General features: G+C 37.7%; 5 protein-coding genes across 5 annotated transcripts; 2 read left to right on the top strand and 3 right to left on the bottom strand.

The window, feature by feature from the left end:
* Window positions 1-246: 246 nt before the first annotated feature.
* Window positions 247-4,048, bottom strand: LOC146519830 (hemoglobin embryonic subunit alpha-like). Its single transcript, XM_085157944.1, has 3 exons — window positions 3,581-4,048; window positions 3,265-3,472; window positions 247-2,932 (listed from the first exon to the last, which is right to left on the bottom strand). The coding sequence occupies exons 1-3, from the start codon at window positions 3,676-3,678 to the stop codon at window positions 2,804-2,806; spliced, it is 435 nt and encodes a 144-aa protein (XP_085014070.1). The 5' UTR covers window positions 3,679-4,048; the 3' UTR covers window positions 247-2,803.
* A 1,771-nt stretch (window positions 4,049-5,819) lies between these two features.
* Window positions 5,820-6,718, top strand: LOC146519831 (hemoglobin subunit beta-like). Its single transcript, XM_085157936.1, has 3 exons — window positions 5,820-6,046; window positions 6,184-6,406; window positions 6,504-6,718. Exons 1-3 carry the CDS (start codon window positions 5,955-5,957, stop codon window positions 6,630-6,632), a joined length of 444 nt encoding a protein of 147 aa, XP_085014062.1. The 5' UTR covers window positions 5,820-5,954; the 3' UTR covers window positions 6,633-6,718.
* A 1,678-nt stretch (window positions 6,719-8,396) lies between these two features.
* LOC146519832 (hemoglobin embryonic subunit alpha-like) lies at window positions 8,397-11,880 on the bottom strand. The gene is made up of 2 exons (XM_085157954.1): window positions 11,565-11,880; window positions 8,397-8,605 (listed from the first exon to the last, which is right to left on the bottom strand). Exons 1-2 carry the CDS (start codon window positions 11,766-11,768, stop codon window positions 8,477-8,479), a joined length of 333 nt encoding a protein of 110 aa, XP_085014080.1. The 5' UTR covers window positions 11,769-11,880; the 3' UTR covers window positions 8,397-8,476.
* A 2,008-nt stretch (window positions 11,881-13,888) lies between these two features.
* On the top strand, window positions 13,889-14,727 carry LOC146519833 (hemoglobin subunit beta-like). The gene is made up of 3 exons (XM_085157939.1): window positions 13,889-14,044; window positions 14,190-14,412; window positions 14,510-14,727. Exons 1-3 carry the CDS (start codon window positions 13,953-13,955, stop codon window positions 14,636-14,638), a joined length of 444 nt encoding a protein of 147 aa, XP_085014065.1. The 5' UTR covers window positions 13,889-13,952; the 3' UTR covers window positions 14,639-14,727.
* A 1,012-nt stretch (window positions 14,728-15,739) lies between these two features.
* Window positions 15,740-19,092, bottom strand: LOC146519834 (hemoglobin embryonic subunit alpha-like). The gene is made up of 3 exons (XM_085157947.1): window positions 18,366-19,092; window positions 18,068-18,275; window positions 15,740-16,077 (listed from the first exon to the last, which is right to left on the bottom strand). The coding sequence occupies exons 1-3, from the start codon at window positions 18,458-18,460 to the stop codon at window positions 15,949-15,951; spliced, it is 432 nt and encodes a 143-aa protein (XP_085014073.1). The 5' UTR covers window positions 18,461-19,092; the 3' UTR covers window positions 15,740-15,948.
* Window positions 19,093-21,201: the final 2,109 nt, after the last annotated feature.

A 21,201-nucleotide genomic window follows, 5' to 3' on the forward strand; every position in this document is an offset into this window, starting at 1 on the left:
ATGAAGGGGTATGTTGTTCGTGTGAACTGACCATTTGAGATCCTCTGCCAGATGTACAGCTAGGAAACGGAAATTATTCACTCTTTCTACAGCAGCGCCGTTGATGGTGATGTGGGTATGTGCTTTACTACACCTCCAGAAGTCCACTATCATCTCTTCTGTTTTTGTGACATTGAGGGTGAGATGGTTCTCTTAGCATTAAAGTTTAAAGGCACTGAGATCCTTCTTGTAACCGTCTTGAAATGGCGTTACAAGCAACGGCGTTACAAGCAACGGCGTTACAAGCAACGGCGTTACAAGCAACGGCGTTACAAGCAACGGCGTTACTAACTGCGTTACCTTTTTCAGTAACAAGTAATCTAACTAATTACTATTCCTATCGTTACAACGCCATTACCGTTTCTACCAAGAAAATGCGGAGCGGTTGCGTTACTATTTTTCAACAAACAGACGGTTGAACCTGTCTTCAGTGTTGCCAACTCCTCAGTAGGGAAAATCGCTATTGGTTGTCCTAAAAGTCGCTAGAAGTCACTAAATGATGTCATCGCCTAATTTGAATAATTGGCCATGCTAATGTAATTGTAACCTATGTTGTTGGAGAGAGAAATAACATCGTGGAAGAGACATAAAGTGAGTAAAAAAACGTCCTAAATGCATTTAGAATTAGAACTACAAATTAAATTTCTTTTAGCAATTATTGTTTTTTAATGTCACAATTCCAACCCTGATCCTTTACCCGGGCTTGGACCGACAAAAGTGACCCGAAATTGGCACTCTGGGAGAGTTACTTTGTGTGTGTGTGTGTGTGTGTGTGTGTGTGTGTGTGTGTGTGTGTTTATTAGTAGTTTTAAAAGTTGTGATCCACAAAACAGCATAACAGTAAAATAAGATCTGACTGCGTTACAGTCAGTGCGGGAGCAGCGGCTTCACTCATGCGCGATTCATTTGCAGTTTGGACCAATAGGTGTGAACATCTCCTGCCCTGATAGCAGCTGGGGGAGTACTGTCCTCCGCCCGTGAGCGCTTTGGCACGGGTGAAGTGCACCGTGCCAAAGCACCGCTGCTTGTTGAGAGTAAGAGCGATACGCGCTTTCACATCAAAAAGTCGACATAAATAAGTCTCCAATAAAACCAGAAAGTGTCGCCAGATTTGTAGCTTTTTAGAAAAAAAAGTCGCTAAGAGGGTCTGAAAACTCGCTAAATATAGCGAGAAAGTTGCTAAATTGGCAACACTGGCTGTCTTCAGCTTACTGCACCTCAGGGGCGATTCTAGGATCAGAGCTTTGGGGGTGCTGAGCACCCAGAGAGCTGCCCATCCAGGCAAGATAAACTTTACTCGTCACGATGAGACGTCTTCCCCGTCTCTGTCAGTCCCTGCATCCTTAAATGTCTCCAGTTGTCCCGAGTTCCCTCTGACTGTCTCCTTGGTGCATTTAAACCCCTGTTCCTCCCTGTCCTCATCGTCTGCTGACTTCATCTCCATTATCAGTCATCAAAATTTAAGCCTCTCTGTGCAAGTCTGCAAATTTCTTTATTAAATCATAAGATTCTTAAATTCATCAAGTCTCTCTGTGCCTGGTTCCTCGTCACAAAAGATGACATCACTGTTTTGTACATTTTAACACAATTTAATCCCCACATTTGTGAAAGAAAAGCAAAACACTTTTTTGAAAAGTCTGTAACAAAACCATCAAATCTGATCAAGGTTATTTAAATGCTGCAAAAGAAGACCATATCCTAACCTTAATTACTGCGGGAGAATAATGAATGATGCTCATAGTGAGTATGCAGTACAGAGAGGCTGCCTCTCTGTACTGCATCCAGTCAGTTAGCTAGTTAGTAACTTGGGTTCAATATCGGCACATGCACATATGACAAAATAACCAGTTTCTCTCATTACATTTCAAACAGGACAGTGGTAACAACAGCAGGCAAGATAATGTTAAGTTTTAGATTTTAAATAGGCTGTATAAATTTCAATGGGAGCAACGGGACGGTCAAATATCACTGATTTTACTACAGAGCAGGACGGATTGTAGGGTAGCAAACATCGTCGGAAAATACATTTTCAACACTGCAGGTTACCTGGTGTAATGTTTTTCAGCTAAAAAGAAACATGGTCTGACTCCTACCAACTATATAAAGAGTAACTGAAGGTTAAATGCAGCTAATATGTCCTGTTTTAAGCCAGGCACTTCCAACACCGTTCCGCTGCGTCTCAGCCACTATCGCTCTGGCAGCAACGGCGCTGCAGAGAGAGGGAGAGCCGAGCTGGAACAAACCATTTTGGGAGGGGGGAGGGGTTATCTAAACTTTTGCTGTTAAAATGTTCCGTCTCAATTAAGTACTGTATGCTTTTTATATTTTTAATAGTGTGTCACACAAACAACAAATATTGTCAAAAAAAGTAAGAAATCTTTGGAGGTGCTTTGATTCATTTTGGGGGTGCTGAAGCACCCCCAAAAATGGGCTAAAATCGCCCCTGCTTTGAACACTCTTTCTGTGTTTGCACATTAAGTTTTATTTAGTGGCCAACTGAAAGCTTATTGGTCACTCATCTTGACTTTTAATAAATTCTGGCACATTTTGTTGGCCTTTCATCTCAGCCCTCCTTTATTACACGTATATTGTTTTTATTGTTTAGATTTGCCACTAAATTGAAAGTTGATATCAACTTTAAAGAAATTCGCTTCACCACACAAATAACAGCTGTACTGTATTTGATTTATTTATTTATTTATTTTGACATTAAAATTCAGTTTGGGAGTATCCAAGCCCATGTTGTTGACCGTCAGAGTGCAATTTATCGGTACTTTTCAGACAGGGCAAGCGCCACCGCAGTCAGGAACTTGTCAATAGCCACGTGGACCTCGGGGGTGAAGTCGTTGGGGAATGTGGTGGACAGGACCACAAGGAGGTTGTGAGAGAGAACCTGTGAAAACATGATAGCCTCATTTAAAGTCACATTTAATTGCTGTAATATTCTGCAAACATTGTTTTTGTACGATTGAACCGCACAGTCTGGGTTAAGTGTAATTTAGACATCTTGTGTTTAATAATGTTTCTGTGAGAAATAGATATGCTTGGGAATAGCTATTTGGGAAAAAAACTTGGGATGTCTAAAGACAAAAAAATATTAAATCTATTAAATTATTTTTATATTAATACGATAATGCACAAAAGTTGTGATCTGTTTTATTTAAGTCCAAACCTTCACAGCAAAACACTAAAAAGTTTCATTGCTATGATTTAATAAATAAGTACCTTGAAGTTAGCAGGGTCCACTCTCAGAGTGAAGGCGTGCAGCCCACTGAGGCTCAGAAGACCACCGGTCAGATCATCAATTTTGCTGACAGCATCAGTAACTGCAGCCATCACGGTTGCTCCGTGCTTCCTCACCGGGGCAGAGCCGGGGCTCAGGTCCTTCCAGTGGGAGAAATAAATCTTGGTCTGAGGGTACACTGTCAGCATCCTGGGTAAAAATGTAAGGTAAATTAACAGTACATATATTTTTTAAAAAAGGAGCAGGTTAAAGCAGTCCTTTTGGGTTCGTAGATTATAAGTCATAATCCATATTTACCTGGAGACAGCATCACAGCCGATTTGTTCCTCCTTTCCAGCCACATTAGCCCAAAAGGCTTTGACTGTGTCCTTGTCCTTAGCAGAAAGACTGGCCATCTTGCCTGTTGACTTTTCGTTTGAAGTTGTCTTGACCACCAGAAAAGCTTTAGGCTTTTATATGTAGAACAGTAAACGGACACACCCGACACACCTCAGAGATAGCAACAGGCTCTTGGACAGGCCCAACATAGCTTTGAAAACTACTGAAGAAAAAGAGTTTTAAATGGTGTTCACCTATAAAGTTAGTGCACACAATAAAGAAATACAACTAAACCAAAGAGTGGAAAAGGGAAATGTATTTCTAGACAACAAAATCAAATCAGTTTTATTGTCACATCACATGTGCAGGTACACTGGTACAGTACATGCAAGTGAAATTCTTGCGTGCGAGCTTCACAAGCAACAGAGGTGTGCAAAAATACAATAACATAAGAACAAGCAAAATATAAGAGCGGGTAAATCTGACAATTATACGAATAAATATATGTACAATATAAGAGTATATGCGCAATACTGAATGTGTATACTAAATATGTATATCTATGTGTGTGTGTGTGTGTGTGTGTGTGTGTGTGTATATTTTAAAAATAAAATAGAAAATCATGAAGTAACATACTTTTTAATAAATACCTAAAATTGCAATGTTTTTGGCTCATGGGTTACATTAACAAATGAAAACTGTATTTTTTAACTTTGACTTTACTTAAATAACTGTTTAGCATCTGAAGTAATCAACTTTGATAGACAGTTCAGTTTTTAAGGTGAGACATTAGTGAATCTCGTATTTATTTATGTTGCAAACGGATATCAGAATGGAAAACAATTAATGATATCAGAGGTTTTTTATAACAAGGCATTTTCTTTTCAAGCATGCGCTATTTTTTTATATTTTGACAGCTGCAATCTTAACAGTGGATAAAACATTCTTATTTTGCTTTTTACACAGGAGATTTTGGACGCATTATCACATCATCACAAATCAGAAAATACCAACAATCTATATAAAGTAATGCTTCTGATGTAAAACTGGATACTTAGAAAAAATGTAGTCAGATAAGCAACTAAATGTATGTTTACTACACTTACTTTCCACTATTCTAGAGGAGAAGCTATGGAAGCAAAGTAGCATGTGCATGAAAATGAAGGAATGATTAAGAAGCACTTGAAGAGCGCAAACCCCCACCAAAGGAGCTCACTATCTGAAAACTGCTGTTCACAAACATTGTCCATCTAATCTGACTGAGCTGGAGCTGTTTTGCAAAGAAGAATGGGCAAGGATTTCAGTCTCTAGATGTGCAAAGCTGGTAGGGACATACCCTAAAAGACTGGCAGCTGTAATTGCAGCAAAAGGTGGTTCTACAAAGTATTGACTCAGAGGGCTGAATAATTACACACACCCCATTTTTCAGTTATTTATTTGTAAAAAATAAATATCCTTGGTGGAGAAAATGAATGAATGAATGAAAAAATGAATGAATGGATGGATGGATGGATGAGATGGTTGAATCTTGCTTCACATATGGCCCTTAACATAAATTTGTGTAGATGTCGTGTAATTTTCTCTTAAAAACATTAAAAACATTATGGAGAGAAAAAAATATGTTGGTAACTATAAATACTGTTAATTTGGGGCTGATTTGGATGGTGGTCTAATTCATTCAAGCAAAATTTGGTGTGATTTCACTTCAAATTTATGATTTAAATATAGACATGTAGATTGCCAAGGAGTCATTACTCCAAATTGAAATTCTGCAGTTAACTGCCGTTTGTTCAGGCAGTTAAAACTTGTGATAACTAAGGTTTGAGGATGACGTTTGTTTCTGCCTTATCTAAACTTCCAACAGGTGGATCCACCCTGAGAGCAATAAATGTTTCCTGGATATCTGTGGGTTTATTTTTACTTTTTTCTTTTTTTGTTCACAAAAGAGCTCACAAGTTGAGATTTCCTGTTCAGACAGAGGTGATCCTTCATTGCAGTGAAACGTAAAAAACAGGACATAAAATAATGAAAGCTAATGAGGCTCACATGTCTACCTGAGTGGACACAACTAGCTATCTGAGTGGTCAGAGGCTAAATTAGCAGATTTTGAGAGTGACGAATGAAAATAATTTATAATTTAGTTTATGATTCAATGATAACGAAAAAAAGACACATTTTCTTTGATTCAGTTTGATGGTGAAGTGAATATAGTCCTGCCAAACCCCAGACTGGCACATCCCACTGTCCTACTCCACCCAACTGCATATCTTTGGGTGGAGCGAAACAGACCTTTAAAAGCTGCACGCGGTGACCTGCTGACTAACAGGACAAGTGAAAAACTCAACAAAGCAAAATGGTTGTGTGGACAGACTTTGAGCGCAGCACGATCCAGGACATCTTCTCCAACATCGACTATGCGGTCGTTGGACAAGCAGCTTTTTCCAGGTATGACCATGTTTCTGATATTTACTCCCTTAAAGAATGTGCATGATTATATGACATTATATATATGTCTCTTTTTTAGTAATTGTGAGCTATTTAACATTTTCAAGAGCAAATCAATTATTCATATATTCCCTCAGGTGTCTGATTGTCTACCCCTGGACTCAGAGGTATTTCGGTGGATTTGGAAACCTCTACAATGCTGCTGCCATCACATCAAATCCAAGGGTTGCGTCTCATGGAAAAGTCATCATGGAAGCTCTGGAAAAAGCCGTGAAGGACATGGACAACATCAAGGCCACATATGCAGAGCTGAGCGCGCTGCACTCTGAGAAACTGCAGGTGGACCCTGACAATTTCATGGTAGGCAATGCTGAACTGATGGTACTGGCTTCTATTGACATTTATGTATTTATTTAGCATGTTCATGATATCTCATGCATGTTGTGTTGTGTTACAGCTCCTGGGCGACTGCCTGACCATTGTGGTTGCTTCCCAGCTGCGTAAAGCCTTCACTCCTGAGGTACACGCGGCTTTTCAGAAGTTCCTGGCAGTGGTGGTTTCTTCCCTCAGAAAGCAGTACTACTAGAAAGCTACAGAGGACCGTCACATACTCTGTTTTTTAATCATGTCTTAAGGAGGCTTAAATAAATAAAACAATGGGCATATTCTTCACTTTGTTGTTTTTTCGTTTTCCAACATTTGTAATTATATCAGGGTGTAGCAGAAGAGTTAAATAGTGGGTGTATCTTGTAGTGCAAGCTATAAATTAGCCTATTCTTTTAATTTTTAAATGGTGTCCTCCCTCAGAAAACAGGACTACTAGAGAGCTACAGAGGACTGTTTTTAAAGTGTGACTCAAAATGCTGATAATAAATAAGATATATGAAGCATAGACCTCAAGTTATTCATTTTATTTCCCTTTTTTTCAGAATATATGGTCATATTAGTAAATAAAAGTAACTCTTTGAGAGCCTTGTAAGCTTTGTTCATATATAGAAAAACATATAGGCCTACACACTGTTCTTTTATACTGTTCTGTGAGATAGCTGATGTACAAATGAAATACAACTACATCCAAACACAAACACACACAGAAAAATGTGAGCAAGGTGATACTTGTAAAAAGAAAACACCATTGTGTCTTCTAGTTGATGGTATCCATAGCAACCATGGTATTGGATCGATTGTAGTGCAATAGGGTCGATAATTTGTTTGTATCTTCTAAATTCAGTATGTAGCCCACTGAACTATGTGAGATAAGTTGTGTCGACTCATTAGTGTAGAATGACATTAAAAATGTGTTAAGAATTTGTAAACTGTGTGACATGACTCATGTCATAAATCCTGATACACTGCTCTCCCCTACATAAACTGCCTATATAGATTTAAAGTATCAGTATCGATGTTGGTATGGGCAAAACTGGGCCTTTATTTACTTGGTATCAGATCGATACCTTATTCTGCATTATCCCACATCACTACTATCTTCTTCTGTGGTGTTTTTTTTAAAGGCATTACTTCTAGTAAATCAGATTGTGCTGTAACTGATCGAGGTCAAATAAACTGTCAATTACTAATAAGAGCATGTGACCCTGGCCATGGTTATAATGAAAATAAAGTTTGCAGCGTTTGGTTTTATAAATCATTTGAACGTACACATTTTTTTCCTTTGCTTTACAAATTTTGTTGCTTATTGTATTGGTCTGGACAATTATAAAAGAATCATAAATAAATAATGATGATAGCGAAGATAAACTAAAATGTCAGCAGATGTTCTCAGCAAACAGCATGTGCTGCTGTGTTGTGTTCTGGGTTTATCTTGGATTGGATTTTCCATGTTATTTTAAAGCATAATTGCTGCAGCAACAATATATATACAGGCATCTAAAAAGTTATTTTATAGAATGAATAGAATTAATGTTGATATTATTTTTAAAAATTTAATCGTCAGAATATTAATTTGTGCTGGTATGTGCAAAACATCGGCAGCCTCCCAGCCTGCAATAAAGTTATAGCGATGTTACTTTTATTGCACAACATTATAGCTGTAGAAACAAATAAAATCGTTACTCTGTGGCACCTCGCATTTAATGGTTAGAAAGGTAGGCTATTACTTTGAACACTCTTTCTGTATTTGCACATTAAGTTTTATTTAGTGGCCAACTGAAAGCTTATTGGTCACTCATCTTGACTTTTAATAAATCCTGGCACATTTTGTTGGCCTTTCATCTCAGCCCTCCTTTATACATGTATATTGTTTTTATTTTTTTTTTATATTTGCCACTAAATTGAAAGTTGATATGAACTTTAAAGAAATTCGCTTCACCACACAGATAACAGCTGTACTGTAATTGATTTATTTATTTATTTTGACATTAAAATTCAGTTTGGGAGTATCCAAGCCCATGTTGTTGACCGTCAGAGTGCAATTTATCGGTACTTTTCAGACAGGGCAAGCGCCACCGTAGTCAGAAACTTGTCAATAGCCACGTGGACCTCGGGGGTGAAGTCGTTGGGGAATGTGGTGGACAGGACCACAAGGAGGTTGTGAGAGAGAACCTGTGAAAACATGATAGCCTCATTTAAAGTCACATTTAATTGCTGTAATATTCTGCAAACATTGTTTTTGTACGATTGAACCGCACAGTCTGGGTTAAGTGTAATTTAGACATCTTGTGTTTAATAATGTTTCTGTGAGAAATAGATTTGCTTGGGAATAGCTATTTGGGAAGAAAAACTTGGGATGTCTAAAGACAAAAAAATATTAAATCTATTAAATTATTTTTATATTAATACGATAATGCACAAACATTGTGATCTGTTTTATTTAAGTCCAAACCTTCACAGCAAAACACTAAAAGGTTTCACTGCTATAATTTAATAAATAAGTACCTTGAAGTTTGTAGGTAGGGGTGGGTTTTTATAATCGATTTATCGATTAAAATCGATTCTGGCTTGGATTACGTAAAATCGATTCATTAAAATCCTGAATCGATTTTTTAATATAAATTTATTTTTGCCCGAAATGCCAGAATCTCAGGTGAAATCTCACAAAACTTCAACAACCACCAAACAGCTAAAACAGTAAATGAGAGCAGGAACACGGATTCTGCACAAAGACTTAAACACACAGCGCAGCCCGCGGATCAGAATCAGAATTCGAATTTCTCACAGTCGGGGCTGAAAGCCGACAGCCCGCTGATTCTGATCTGTCGGCGGGTCCGCGCTTTGTGTTCACGCCCTTTATGCGCTGATTGTAAAGCTGTTAGTTTGATGTCTCTCCAAACAATATTGACCGAACCAGCAGCAAAAGAAGATCCAAACTACACTTCACATAAACATCGTCATGTATTCACTCTTACTTTTACTGTTTTGCTTCTACCACGATGCACAGCTCTCTCTCTCTCTCTCTCTCCCCCCCTCTCTCTCTGTATGGTTTTCTGCATTATTCGCTTGCTTGTTACGCACAAGTCTACCGTTGTTTACAGCGCTATCGGCCGACTTTTTTTTCTTTCCGTTTTATATACTTCCGAAAAGAAAACCTAATTTCTGCCGTTCAATGCTGAACAAATTTAAACTTTTTAAAATTATGCAAAATGCAAAATGCTTAGCCATGTCTCTAATAAAACAGCTGTAACTTCAGAGGTACACAGCAAATCCAGCATGTCCAAATTAACACTGTCAGATTTGATTTCAACACTTTTAAAGTGTCTATATGGGTCCACACCAGAGAGTGTTAATTTAACTCTTTTTGGAGAGTTGGTATGTTAACTCTGATTTAGTGTTAAACACCAAATCTCTCTGGAGTTGATAATTTAACACTTGGTGTTAAGAGTTTATATATTAACTCTCAAAGAGTATTTTAGTTTAACTACGTAAGAGTTATCTTCTAATTAATTCTAAAAAAACGGGAATTTTACTGTTCTGAACTTCTAGAAATTTCTTTTGGAAATAAACATTTACTAAAAAGACGCAATGGTTTTTGAAAAACATTTATTCTGAACTGTGCACCACAATTTCAAAACATTTTCTGAAAGATGTAACAGTGTACATGTTCTCACTTTCATTAGAATTTCGTTTATCAAAAGGTCTGACATAGGTGAGCTGGTAAATGCAAATAACAGCATTCTCATCACTTATTTCAATAAATACAAAATACAATATGCATGTCCTTCATTCATCACTTTGTGGAACTTCAACGCACTTCTGCTCTCCCCCATATTCCATCTTCACAAGCATATCCTATGTGGAGATTGAAAACAAAATTAGCTGACACTAATTAATGGCACAAATCAATTGCAGCACAGTAAAAAAAAAAAAAAGGAATCCTTTGAGCCATTACTTGTGTAAAGTATTTTCCCAAAAGACAAGGACACAGGCAACAGGTAATATTGAACTAAATGTAAAACCTCAACCTTTTTCATTTTTACCTAAACCGTGTGCACAAAACTCTGGAGGAATCTAAGTGCTAACGTAGAACCAGTCAGGACATCTGCTACTGCTGTTTGCTCGTTTTTTATGGGAGATCGTTTTCAGGCTTCAAGTAGCACCATTATATCAACATTTCACATTCTAGACATTGTTTTAAGTGTATTTGACCAAGAAATTTGACTGAAAATTCACATGCAAGCTTTTTTTCAAGGCTGTGGTATTTGCCCGCAAACAATACCTTTCAGCTAGCTAAAACAGAATATTATGCTATCACCGAGCAACATGGCTAATGCCTTCCACACAGCTTTGTCTCAACTCCAAAGAGCCACAGAAGTAAAAGCTAATAACAATAATTGAAACAATCTTTGAAAACATGACTTACCAAGCATGGCAAACAACTCAAATATGTAGAGCAAAATGTTCTGAAACGGCTTCACTTCAGCTTCGATTGGAGCCGTGCTGGGGGCGGAGTCTGTGAATTTACTCTATTGGTGTCATAGCCCCTGTAGGAGTTCAGAGTTAAGAGGTCAAGAGTTAATGTTTCCATTGCAACACCTCCAGATTTGAAATAGAAACACTCATTTTTAACACTCGATTTTAACTACTATTATTTTACACCTCAGAGTTACATTAAAAGAATGTGACTCTACTTAGAGTAAAATTAACTCTAAGACTACTAACACCAAAACATTTAACACTTTTGAATTTGCTGTGTAATGTTCATATGTTGATTAATGGTTTTCTTTCGTTTTTGATGTACTGCAGAATATTTTTATAAAATCCCAGTCCAGGAAAAATCACCTTCATGTGTTTCTGTGTTTTATCTTCAGCTACTTTGACACAAAGGCATCTGCTGTGACGCTCACACCTTTGATAAAGTCTTGCGTGTGTCAGCTTCCTTTTTATAGATACAAAAATATGTAAATGTACTGATCTGAATTATAATATTTCTGACTGTCAAAATTTCCCATATTCAAATCGAAGTGAATCGAATCGAATCGAATTAAATCGAATCGTGGATCGAATCGATTCTGGACCTTGTGAATCGGAATTGAATCGATTCTAGAAATCAGTGACGTTACCCAGCCCTATTTGTAGGGTCCACTCTCAGAGTGAAGGCGTGCAGCTCACTGAGGCTCAGAAGACCACCGGTCAGATCATCAATTTTGCTGACAGCATCAGTAACTGCAGCCATCACGGTTGTTCCATGGTTCCTCACCGGGTCAGAACCGGGACTCAGGTCCTTCCAGTGGGAGAAGTAAGTCTTGATCTGGGGGTACACTGTCAGCATCCTGGGTAAAATGTAAGTTAAGTAAATAGTAGGTAAAAAATGCAGCAGAGGGTCTGTCCAGTTGGGGTCATAGGTTGTAAATCATAAGGCATATTTACCTGGAGACAGCATCACAACCGATGTCCTCCTCCCTGCCAGCCACTTTAGCCCAGAAAGTTTGGACTATGTTCTTGTCCTTTTCGGAAAGGGTTGTGTAGGGTAATTTCCAATAAACCAAGTTCAAAAAAGGGGAGTCTATGGCTGACGCGTGTTCCTGGTTTCCAAAAGAAATGCTTCCAGTTGCATTATGATTTGAAGACTGTTTATTTATTACAAACTGAAGATGTAACAATGAACTCCTTCCAAAATAAGCATGAAAGTTCCAAAAAATAGCTGTTATCCAAAACTACCTGTGCACACGGTCAGAAAACCGTGAGACTCCTAACCTCTCTGTCCATGCTCCTCCCCTTCCCTCTCACACAGGGTTTCATACTACTATTGCACTTACATACTTAAAGTGAGAGGTACCCCCTTTTAGGTTCCAATCCCAAAACAGTGACTTAAAATTACTTTATGTAAACACATATATTTTCACATTTATTAATCCTGAAAAGATGACTTGTGTAATGAATCTATGAATTATAAAACAAACATGAACTCAATCGTAAATAAAAATATAAAGCAGACGTCTGGCGCTTACAGGTTGTCATGTTGCCTGTTTTTGTTTTGTTTTTCCCTTTTCCTGATCAGCTCAAACTACGGGGACTTTTATACATGAAACAGGCAATGGACACACCCAGGCCACCTCAGAGATATGACCACAAGGTTCTGCTCGAGATAAACACAAGACAACATTGTGATGGTGGCTCTGAAGACCAGTCCGCAAGCCAGTCTCAAGGAAGTGTTTATTTATTCATTTATTTAATAAATTAATTCAATTAATCCAACTGAATACTAAAAGTTTGCAGTTTTAAAACCCAAAACATAGATTTCCAGTGACAGTGATTACTGTCTTTGAGTCTGTTGCTGTTCATATTAATGTGGTGCTGAAATAAGTCAGAGCAGTAAAATGGACATTTTAAATTTATAGCCCTGTAAGATAATGGGCTTAATAATAATAATAATAATAATAATAATAATAATTATTATTATTATTATTATTATTATTATTATTATTATTATTATTATTATTATTATTATTATTATTATTATTATTATTATTGTTGTTGTTGTTGTTATTATTATTATTATTATTATTATACAAGAACATATTATAAAAATTACGTAGCATACAGCTTAGTACTGAAAAACCAGAATTACCAGAATTAAACATGTAGAGGACTAGAAATACTGATTCAAGTTCTAGATTTTGCAAGGCTGTCAGTTACCAACATGATGGCTATGGCTTGTATATGATGACGTTATATCTTAGCAGCCAACACCTTACTGAAACATATCTGATGTTCCACAGGTGGGTGCACACTGAGCCGTTAGACTCAGGAAGGAAAGTTGATTTCTAGGTTCACATGTGAGCACAGGGCATGATAACTCTGCCAAAAGCAACCTAAAATTAGCGGAAGAGATATAGAAGTATGGAAAAATGAGACCAAAAAAGTGTCAATAAAAACCAAAATGCTATCTCTCCAACGCAGTGGAATCTTCTGGGTTTTTTTTAAATCTCACCTTATCTTTAAACATTTATTTATTTATGTTTACTTACAGTTAATTAAGCTAATTTAAAATAAAAAAACTTCTGCAGATCTGTTAAATGAGACCGGGATTTGGTCTGTGAGTCAGCTCGATTCACAAGGTGTTCTTATGATATTCTGAATTTCCCGAACTTAAAAATGTAGCTCTGTGTGATTCCCTAACATTAAAATGATTTTTTTTTTAAAAAAACTGTAATACTGAAAACATCAGTTAACGAAAACGTTTATGAATAATGAAACTAATTAACTAAGCCGGCACAAATGTGACGAAGACTTAACTGCGCTCTGATAAAACTGGAAAACTTGTTTTCTCTTGACCGATTTTCAAGTTACACGAACAAAGAAGTACAAAGCGTTACATGTAACTCGGTTTATCCACCCCACTGTCCTACTCCACCCAACTGTATATCTTTGGGTGGAGCGAAACGGCTCCTTTAAAAGCTGTGTGTGGTGGGCTGCTGAATAGCAGGACAAGTGCAAAACTCAACAAAGCAAAATGGTTGTGTGGACAGACTTTGAGCGCACCACGATCCAGGACATCTTCTCCAAGATCGACTACGCGGTCGTTGGACAAGCAGCTTTTTCCAGGTATGACCATGTTTCTGATATTTACTCCCTTAAAGAATGTGCAAGATTATATGACATTATTTATATATATATATGTCTCTTTTTTAGTAATTGTGAGCTATTTAACATTTTCAAGAGAAAATCAATTATTCATATATTCCCGCAGGTGTCTGATTGTGTACCCATGGACTCAGAGGTATTTCGGTGGATTTGGAAACCTCTACAATGCTGCTGCCATCACATCAAATCCAAGGGTTGCGTCTCATGGAAAAGTCATCATGGAAGCTCTGGAAAAAGCCGTGAAGGACATGGACAACATCAAGGCCACATATGCAGAGCTGAGTGCGCTGCACTCTGAGAAACTGCAGGTGGACCCTGACAATTTCATGGTAGGCAATGCTGAACTGATGATACTGACTTCTATTGACATTTATGTATTTATTTAGCATGTTCATGATATCTCATGCATGTTGTGTTGTGTTACAGCTCCTGGGCGACTGCCTGACCATTGTGGTTGCTTCCCAGCTGCGTAAAGCCTTCACTCCTGAGGTACACGCAGCTTTTCAGAAGTTCCTGGCAGTGGTGGTTTCTTCCCTCAGAAAGCAGTACTACTAGAAAGCTGCAGAGGACCGTCACATACTCTGTTGTTAAATTGTACCTCAAAATGATGTTAATAAATAAGATATATGAAGCATATACATCAGGTTGTTTGTTTTATTCCCCCTTTTTCATAATAGGACCGTTACATACTCTGTTTTTTAAATCATGTCTTGAGGAGGCTTAAATCAATAAAACAACGAGCATATTCTTTACTTTGTTGTTTTTTCTTTTTCTAGCATTTGCAACTATATCAGGGTGTAACAGAAGAGTTAAATAGTGGGTGTAAGATATTAATTAGCCTATTCTTTCAAATTTTAAATAAGATGGTGTAAAATAAAAATAAGTCATGCTGTGACTTTCGCATCAAAGGACCTCTCATAAATTATGATGGATGATATGAGACCGATGATGAAGTGAAATTAAACTACAAACGGACCGACTCTGTAAACGCACAGCATTCAGTATTACTGATTATTAGTGATTTAATGGTTTACTGATTTAACAGTCCACTGTCAGAGGGTAGTCAGCCTCATTCACTCAAACAGCAACCATTTTCTGGTCCAACAGGTGAGATTTTACATAATTTACATAATTTCCTTAAGGATTGATAAAGTATTCTGATTCTGATTTAATGATAGTAAAGTCAACTGCGACAGAGTAAGGTTATAATTTCATGAAGCTTCTGATTCATGTTTCTGGAAGCGTTGGGAAAAGTATTTAATTGAATAAATCACGTAGTATTAGGTGTCAGATAAATGCAGTGGCCTAAACCAGTTGTGTTTCGTCAATATACTGGAGTAAAGTTGAAAATATTACACAACAGTTTTTCATTGAAACAAAACTAATCTGAGTAGAAGATTTTTAAAATGTAATTAAAAAAAATCTACATTTGTATAAGAGTTTTTTTTGTTTGTTTGTTTGTTTTTAGAGCTCATTCCCTGTAATGTTTTGTTCCAGTCATTCCAGTATAGGCTATTTCACAATCAGCGATTAGTAGACAACTTTCATACTGTTTTATTTTTGAGTTTTTGCAGTAGAAAGATATGCTTTTCACAAATTGCTTGCATTTTCTTTAGGAATACCAGTTATCCTCCAGATATACAGCTCGTTAAAGTTCTCATGTTCATCGTCAGTCTTAAAATAGTTTGTGTGTTCATTCTGGCATTGTTTTATTTTAATTTTTTATTCTGCTCCTGTATTTTTACTTTACACCACACAAAAACCCAAACAAACACGGCAGTTTCATTGCATTTGATTTATTCAGATTCAAACTGGCAGTGAGTAGCTATCTGAGCCCCTACCGCTCGTCGCCTCCAGTATGCAATTTATCTGTATTTCACAGACAGGGCACGAGCCAAGGCAGCCAGGAACTTGTCTAAAGCCATATGGACCTCAGGGGTGAAGTCGACGGGGAACATAGTGGCCAGAACCACCAGGATGTTCTGAGCAAGAATCTGTACAAAGATCGTGACACTTCTTTAGCAGAATCAGGGATTATGATATCATAAATCAGTTATCTGAATCAGTGGCGGTCCTAGCCTGTTAGGCGCCCTGGGCGAACACCCCCTCTGGCGCCCCCCCCCCCCCCCCCCCCACACACACACACACACATACACACATACATATGAAGAGGGAGAGAGTATGCATAGTATGCAAACGGCTACTAAACAGACATCATACTTCGTCATACAATGAGAACAGGACAAATCAACAATTGACACTGACTAATTAATATTATATTATTGTATATATTGTTTGGAGTTTAGTCTGTTACTGTTACTATTTTTACCATTTCTTCTTGGAGGAACTGTAACCCACATAATTTCCTTAGGGATTAAGAAAGTATTCTGATTCTTAATGTTTTAGGATACATGACCTGCCATTATCCAATGACACATCTGCTTACCTGTGTCTTTTGCTCGTTCCTCCTTGTAGGAGCCATAATTAAATGTATTGAATTTTAAGGATCACTAGGTTTTTATTTGTTTGGTTGCTATGGTGATGTGTAACGGGAGTCACGTGGGTGCTAGCGGCGACATTAAGAGGGCGTTGTCAGTCTGTCATTCACTGGTTTGATTTTGACAGAGAGGAGGGCTGGGTAGCCGTAGTTTTTGTTGACCGCAGCACAACGAGTTTCCCCTTGTTAAATTAGAGCCTGTGATGTTTTAAGAGTTTGAATCGCGAGCTGATCACATTGCTCTGTAAACTTTTCAAGCACTTTAATAAACAAGCAAGCAATTCCACCTCTGGCATTACTGCGTAAAGTTGACAGCGCGTCAGGCAAATAGGCAGGCTCCATCCCCGGCCTCTAGCGACTGTGGAAGTTGCTACACTCCTCTTCTTTTCTCTTTTTTTAAACTTTAAAAACGGGTTGTGTGAGAGACTTTAAATAAACAAAATATAAAATATACATTTTAAATTGTTATTGATCCCTTTACCACGAGTCCTAAAGTGTATATTTATTTTTTTTACTCTTAAATATTTATTGTTTGTTTTCTTGCACTGCTGTAACTGGAGCCTCGTCGTCTAGTCTCTCTATATACTGGATTGTATGTAGCGGAGATGACAATAAAGTTTACTTTGACTTCAGCAGCAAGCAGGCTCACCGAGGGCTCTTACGCTCACTTTTCGTGTATAGAATTTTGAAAAAAATTATAAGTCTGTATCATGATGTCTGGTGTTTTCGTGTTTGTTGTTTGTTTTTATTTTTGTTTTATTTTGAGAATTGGTCATTTTTGCTGCTCCAGCCAGCCAGAGAATCCCCCGTCGCCCCGCCCTCTCCTCCCTATGCCGCAAGCAGCAGGCGCACCTCGCAAACGGAGGGCGGCCTTACTCCCATGGACGATAGAAAACCGATCGGTGCCTATGCCATTCCCAATATGGGCTCGCATGATGTCGGGGCAGCATGAGTACAAGCAATTTTTTTTTTTACCGATGCCCGTGATGCCGCCCCCCACCACGATGCCGCTCCGGGCAACCTAAAACCGCTACTGATCTGAATCATAACTCAGTCTATCCCGTGTTTCTTCGGTGACAGAGTCGTGCTTTGACTTGCTGACAACACTGAGGCAACTTCCCTGTTTGTTTAAAAGTGTAACATTTTTGCGCTACAGCAGCTGAAACACACATTTCATTTATCCTAAAGATAACTGTAGCTCGATGTCACGAATTGGGGTTCAACTTATAATTTATTTATATTTGCATATGGCCTTATCCATGTGTGGATGGGGCAGATTTATAGGCTTCTAAATCAAAGGATAATTAATGGTGACGTTACAGTTCCTCACTAGAACTGATGCAGTCTCAACCAGAAGCTTATGGAGGCACATTTAAATAAAAACTACTAAAAAATGTTTAAGCAAGCGTTTAATTTGTAGTCCAATTAATCTTTAAAGCAAACCCAGAGGTTTTCTGAACCGCTTTCATGATTTAATAAACAAATACCTTGAAGTTTGCAGGGTCCACTCGCAGAGTGAAAGCATGCAGGTCACTGAGGGTAAGAAGACTCCCTGCCAGGTTGTCGATTTTGTTCACAGAATCGGTTATTGTAGCTGCCACCATTCCTCCGTGTTTCCTCACTGAGGCAGAGCTGGGGCTCAGGTCCTTCCAGTGGGAGAAGTAAGTCTTGGTCTGAGGGTACACTGTCAGCATCCTGGGCAAAAACACAGGTGAGTAAGCCAGTAAGTAATAGATAAAAATGCAGAAGCGGGTTAAATTCGCCTCGGTTTTTTTTCTTATTTACCTGGCAACAGCGTCACCGCCAATGTTATCCACCCTTCCCGACACTTTAGCCCAAAAGGCCTTGACTATCTCCTTGTCCTTAGCAGAAAGACTCATCTTTCCTCTGGACTTTTTTTTTTCAAGTTCAATGCCGCGTTCGCTGCAAACAGAGGGGTTTTATAGATGCAGTGGAACATAGGCACACCCAGCCCCCCTTCAAGATAATGCTATAGGCGTTTGGAAGGATTCCAAATGACATGTAACAGCTGGCATGAGATAAACACGAAACCAAAGTCTCACGGTGTTCTATAATATAGGACGAAACAATCAGAATTATATTTCCCACGGGCATCCAACTGAAACGTACAAAACTGACAGCTAGTGAAACCCTCGTATCACCTGCTCAAACTGGTAATGCTTGGACGTGCTGGTAATGCTTGGACGTTAAAAATTGGCCTTAATGAATTAACTGGCTGCTAAGAAACACATATGGGATCTTGTGTACAAGCCAAATATCTTATCGTTTCAGATTTGCCCCACACTGGAAATGCGCTCTTGAGGGATGGTAAGGGTCTATAAATAACCTCCACTTTGGAATTAATCCAAACATTTTTATTTTGGCTCACTCCTTTAGATGAGTAAATCTACAGATGATTTTTCATTTGTTCTAATTAAACAAGTGTTTATCCTCACAAATCATACTCCTTATTAACTGGAGGTTAAAGCTCTTATTTTGTTTTACACCAAACTACAAGAAAATATAAAAAAAATGTAAATATAACTTCAATATTTTATTTACTCTCAAAAGAGATTTATGTCCAAAATGTTGAATTCAAGTAATTTGATTAAATGTAAGTTTTCCATATAGTTTTCTTACATACATGTCAAACGCTAAATGTAATTGAATTTGGTCAAATAAAATGTACTTGATTGGTATACATTCGATTTATATCAAAAATATTTTCCGTAATAATTAATTCTGAATAAATAAACCTTTGATGTCATATGTTCCAGTTGCCTTTACTCAAAACTACTGCTTCATGTTTATGACGGCCAAGAATAACTTTTTATTAAACATACATACATTTGTATATATGCTTGTGTTTATTTACTTAATTAACTGCCTTTGTAATTGCAATTTATATGAGATAAATTAAATCAGTACGCTTTAACAATCAGTCCGTGGATTCTGATTTAAAATCTAAATTCTACAATTAATTAATAGGCCTGTTGGTTGTGCTATCAGTTACAAACATGATGATTATGCCATTCGCCGCGTTCGTTTTTACTGTGAGGCTTATCGTTTCAGTGGGTGGGCCTGTTTAAAAAAAAAAAAAAAACATGATAATGCAGGAGCAGCACTGGCTGCACCACAACATATCGATGCGGTTATAGATTCGCTCTTGGGGTTAGTTTATTTCATTGCGTTGCAGGGAGCAGTGGCGGAGCGGGGGGTGACTTACTGGGCTTAAGCCCGGGTTGTTTTGTCAGAAGCCCGGGGTCTTTTGGAGTGTAATTTTTTCATAGTTAGACGCCTGGCTGACAACTTTATAAAACAAAAACTACACACAATATTCGAAGCACATAGTGCATACTGTGGGAATTTATGACTGCGTAAATCCCCCCTAATATTGGTATGATCCGAGCTCAGCGATTGAGCGAGGGGCCGGGGGAGCTGCTGCTGTTGGAGAAACGGAGCCAGGCAGACAGAGAAGAACTGAAGTTTGACCAGGTACCAAAGCAAATCATTCGTACTGTACAAATAATGTAAATATGACGGTATATCACGAAAGATTGATATCAAACTGATCACTTGACCCATATTACATTACTTGCTCTTCGAGTGAATCAACAAATGGCGAAATGAAAAGCAGAACAACAACAAAGCTGTTTCTTTAGCGAGTCTTAGCTTACATGTGTGTTTATTTCATATTTTCAGTTGTTACCCTCCACGACTAAATAAATCGGTTTCAGCAATGTACTGATATGCAAGAATGGACATAAGGGGCTTCTTTCAAAGAAAAAACTCTGGTAGATGTTATTTTATATATTATGTTTTGCATGTTGTTCAGTATATTTCTATGCAAAACAAGAGGAATTTCAATACACAGCAGTCAGTTTAAACCAGATATTTACATACACTTTATGGAAAACACAAGAACATTTTTTTACTGCACAACATCAATTTAGAGTAAACTTGTTTTGCTTTGGATAAATAAATATTGAAATATCTTTTGAATTAGTTAAATGTCAGAATAAAGAGAGACAGAGCTGTCTATTTTTTATCACTTTCATCAAATTTAAGAGTACATATACACTAAGTTTATTGTTAATTAATAAGAAAACTCCAGACGATTCCATTCTGAGCTGAAGAAGTTTCTGATAGGTTAGTAAAGTCTATGTGAGTAAATTGGTGGCACACCTGTGGATGCATATAAGGCAAAACACAGAGCCTGTTTCTTTGAAATGGGAAAATCAAGAGATGTCAACCAAAACACCAGGAAAAGAATTGTGGAGCTCCATAAGTGTGGCTCAATTTTTAATACAATTTGGTGCCATTTTTAATTAAATACAGATAGTTTCTCTCTTTATTCTTAAAGTTAACAAATATGTTTTTATATTTATCAATCTAAAAAAATAAACATTTAGTCTGATTTGATGTTACAATTAAAAAGTGTTTTTATCTGAAGAGTATGTAAATATCTGGTTTCCACTGTATATTTGATGATGTTGGTGTTTGGCTTGATTGTCAGCACAAAGAGGGAGAGAGAGGAACAGAGAGGGAGAGAGAGAGGAGAATGAGGACAGAACAGAGAGGGAACAAGAGCAGGTGAGACAGACATGTTAGTCAAATGGTT

This window comes from Neolamprologus multifasciatus, chromosome 4 (genome assembly GCF_963576455.1).
Source record: "Neolamprologus multifasciatus chromosome 4, fNeoMul1.2, whole genome shotgun sequence".
Lineage (NCBI taxonomy): Eukaryota > Metazoa > Chordata > Actinopteri > Cichliformes > Cichlidae > Neolamprologus > Neolamprologus multifasciatus.

What these genes read in the sequence shown, in the direction of transcription:
- LOC146519831 (XM_085157936.1), top strand. Translation starts at nt 5,955, where the DNA reads ATGGTTGTGTGGACAGACTTTGAGCGCAGCACGATCCAGGACATCTTC. An exon ending in GGACAAGCAGCTTTTTCCAG is followed by an intron (nt 6,047 to 6,183) that starts GTATGACCATGT and finishes ATATTCCCTCAG; the next exon opens with GTGTCTGATTGTCTACCCCT. An exon ending in TGGACCCTGACAATTTCATG is followed by an intron (nt 6,407 to 6,503) that starts GTAGGCAATGCT and finishes GTTGTGTTACAG; the next exon opens with CTCCTGGGCGACTGCCTGAC.
- LOC146519834 (XM_085157947.1), bottom strand. Translation starts at nt 18,460, where the DNA reads ATGAGTCTTTCTGCTAAGGACAAGGAGATAGTCAAGGCCTTTTGGGCT. An exon ending in GGCGGTGACGCTGTTGCCAG is followed by an intron (nt 18,276 to 18,365) that starts GTAAATAAGAAA and finishes GTTTTTGCCCAG; the next exon opens with GATGCTGACAGTGTACCCTC. An exon ending in TGGACCCTGCAAACTTCAAG is followed by an intron (nt 16,078 to 18,067) that starts GTATTTGTTTAT and finishes ATCTTTGTACAG; the next exon opens with ATTCTTGCTCAGAACATCCT.
- LOC146519832 (XM_085157954.1), bottom strand. Translation starts at nt 11,768, where the DNA reads ATGCTGACAGTGTACCCCCAGATCAAGACTTACTTCTCCCACTGGAAG. An exon ending in GAGTGGACCCTACAAATAGG is followed by an intron (nt 8,606 to 11,564) that starts GCTGGGTAACGT and finishes ATGTTTTCACAG; the next exon opens with GTTCTCTCTCACAACCTCCT.
- LOC146519830 (XM_085157944.1), bottom strand. Translation starts at nt 3,678, where the DNA reads ATGGCCAGTCTTTCTGCTAAGGACAAGGACACAGTCAAAGCCTTTTGG. An exon ending in GGCTGTGATGCTGTCTCCAG is followed by an intron (nt 3,473 to 3,580) that starts GTAAATATGGAT and finishes ATTTTTACCCAG; the next exon opens with GATGCTGACAGTGTACCCTC. An exon ending in TGGACCCTGCTAACTTCAAG is followed by an intron (nt 2,933 to 3,264) that starts GTACTTATTTAT and finishes ATGTTTTCACAG; the next exon opens with GTTCTCTCTCACAACCTCCT.
- LOC146519833 (XM_085157939.1), top strand. Translation starts at nt 13,953, where the DNA reads ATGGTTGTGTGGACAGACTTTGAGCGCACCACGATCCAGGACATCTTC. An exon ending in GGACAAGCAGCTTTTTCCAG is followed by an intron (nt 14,045 to 14,189) that starts GTATGACCATGT and finishes ATATTCCCGCAG; the next exon opens with GTGTCTGATTGTGTACCCAT. An exon ending in TGGACCCTGACAATTTCATG is followed by an intron (nt 14,413 to 14,509) that starts GTAGGCAATGCT and finishes GTTGTGTTACAG; the next exon opens with CTCCTGGGCGACTGCCTGAC.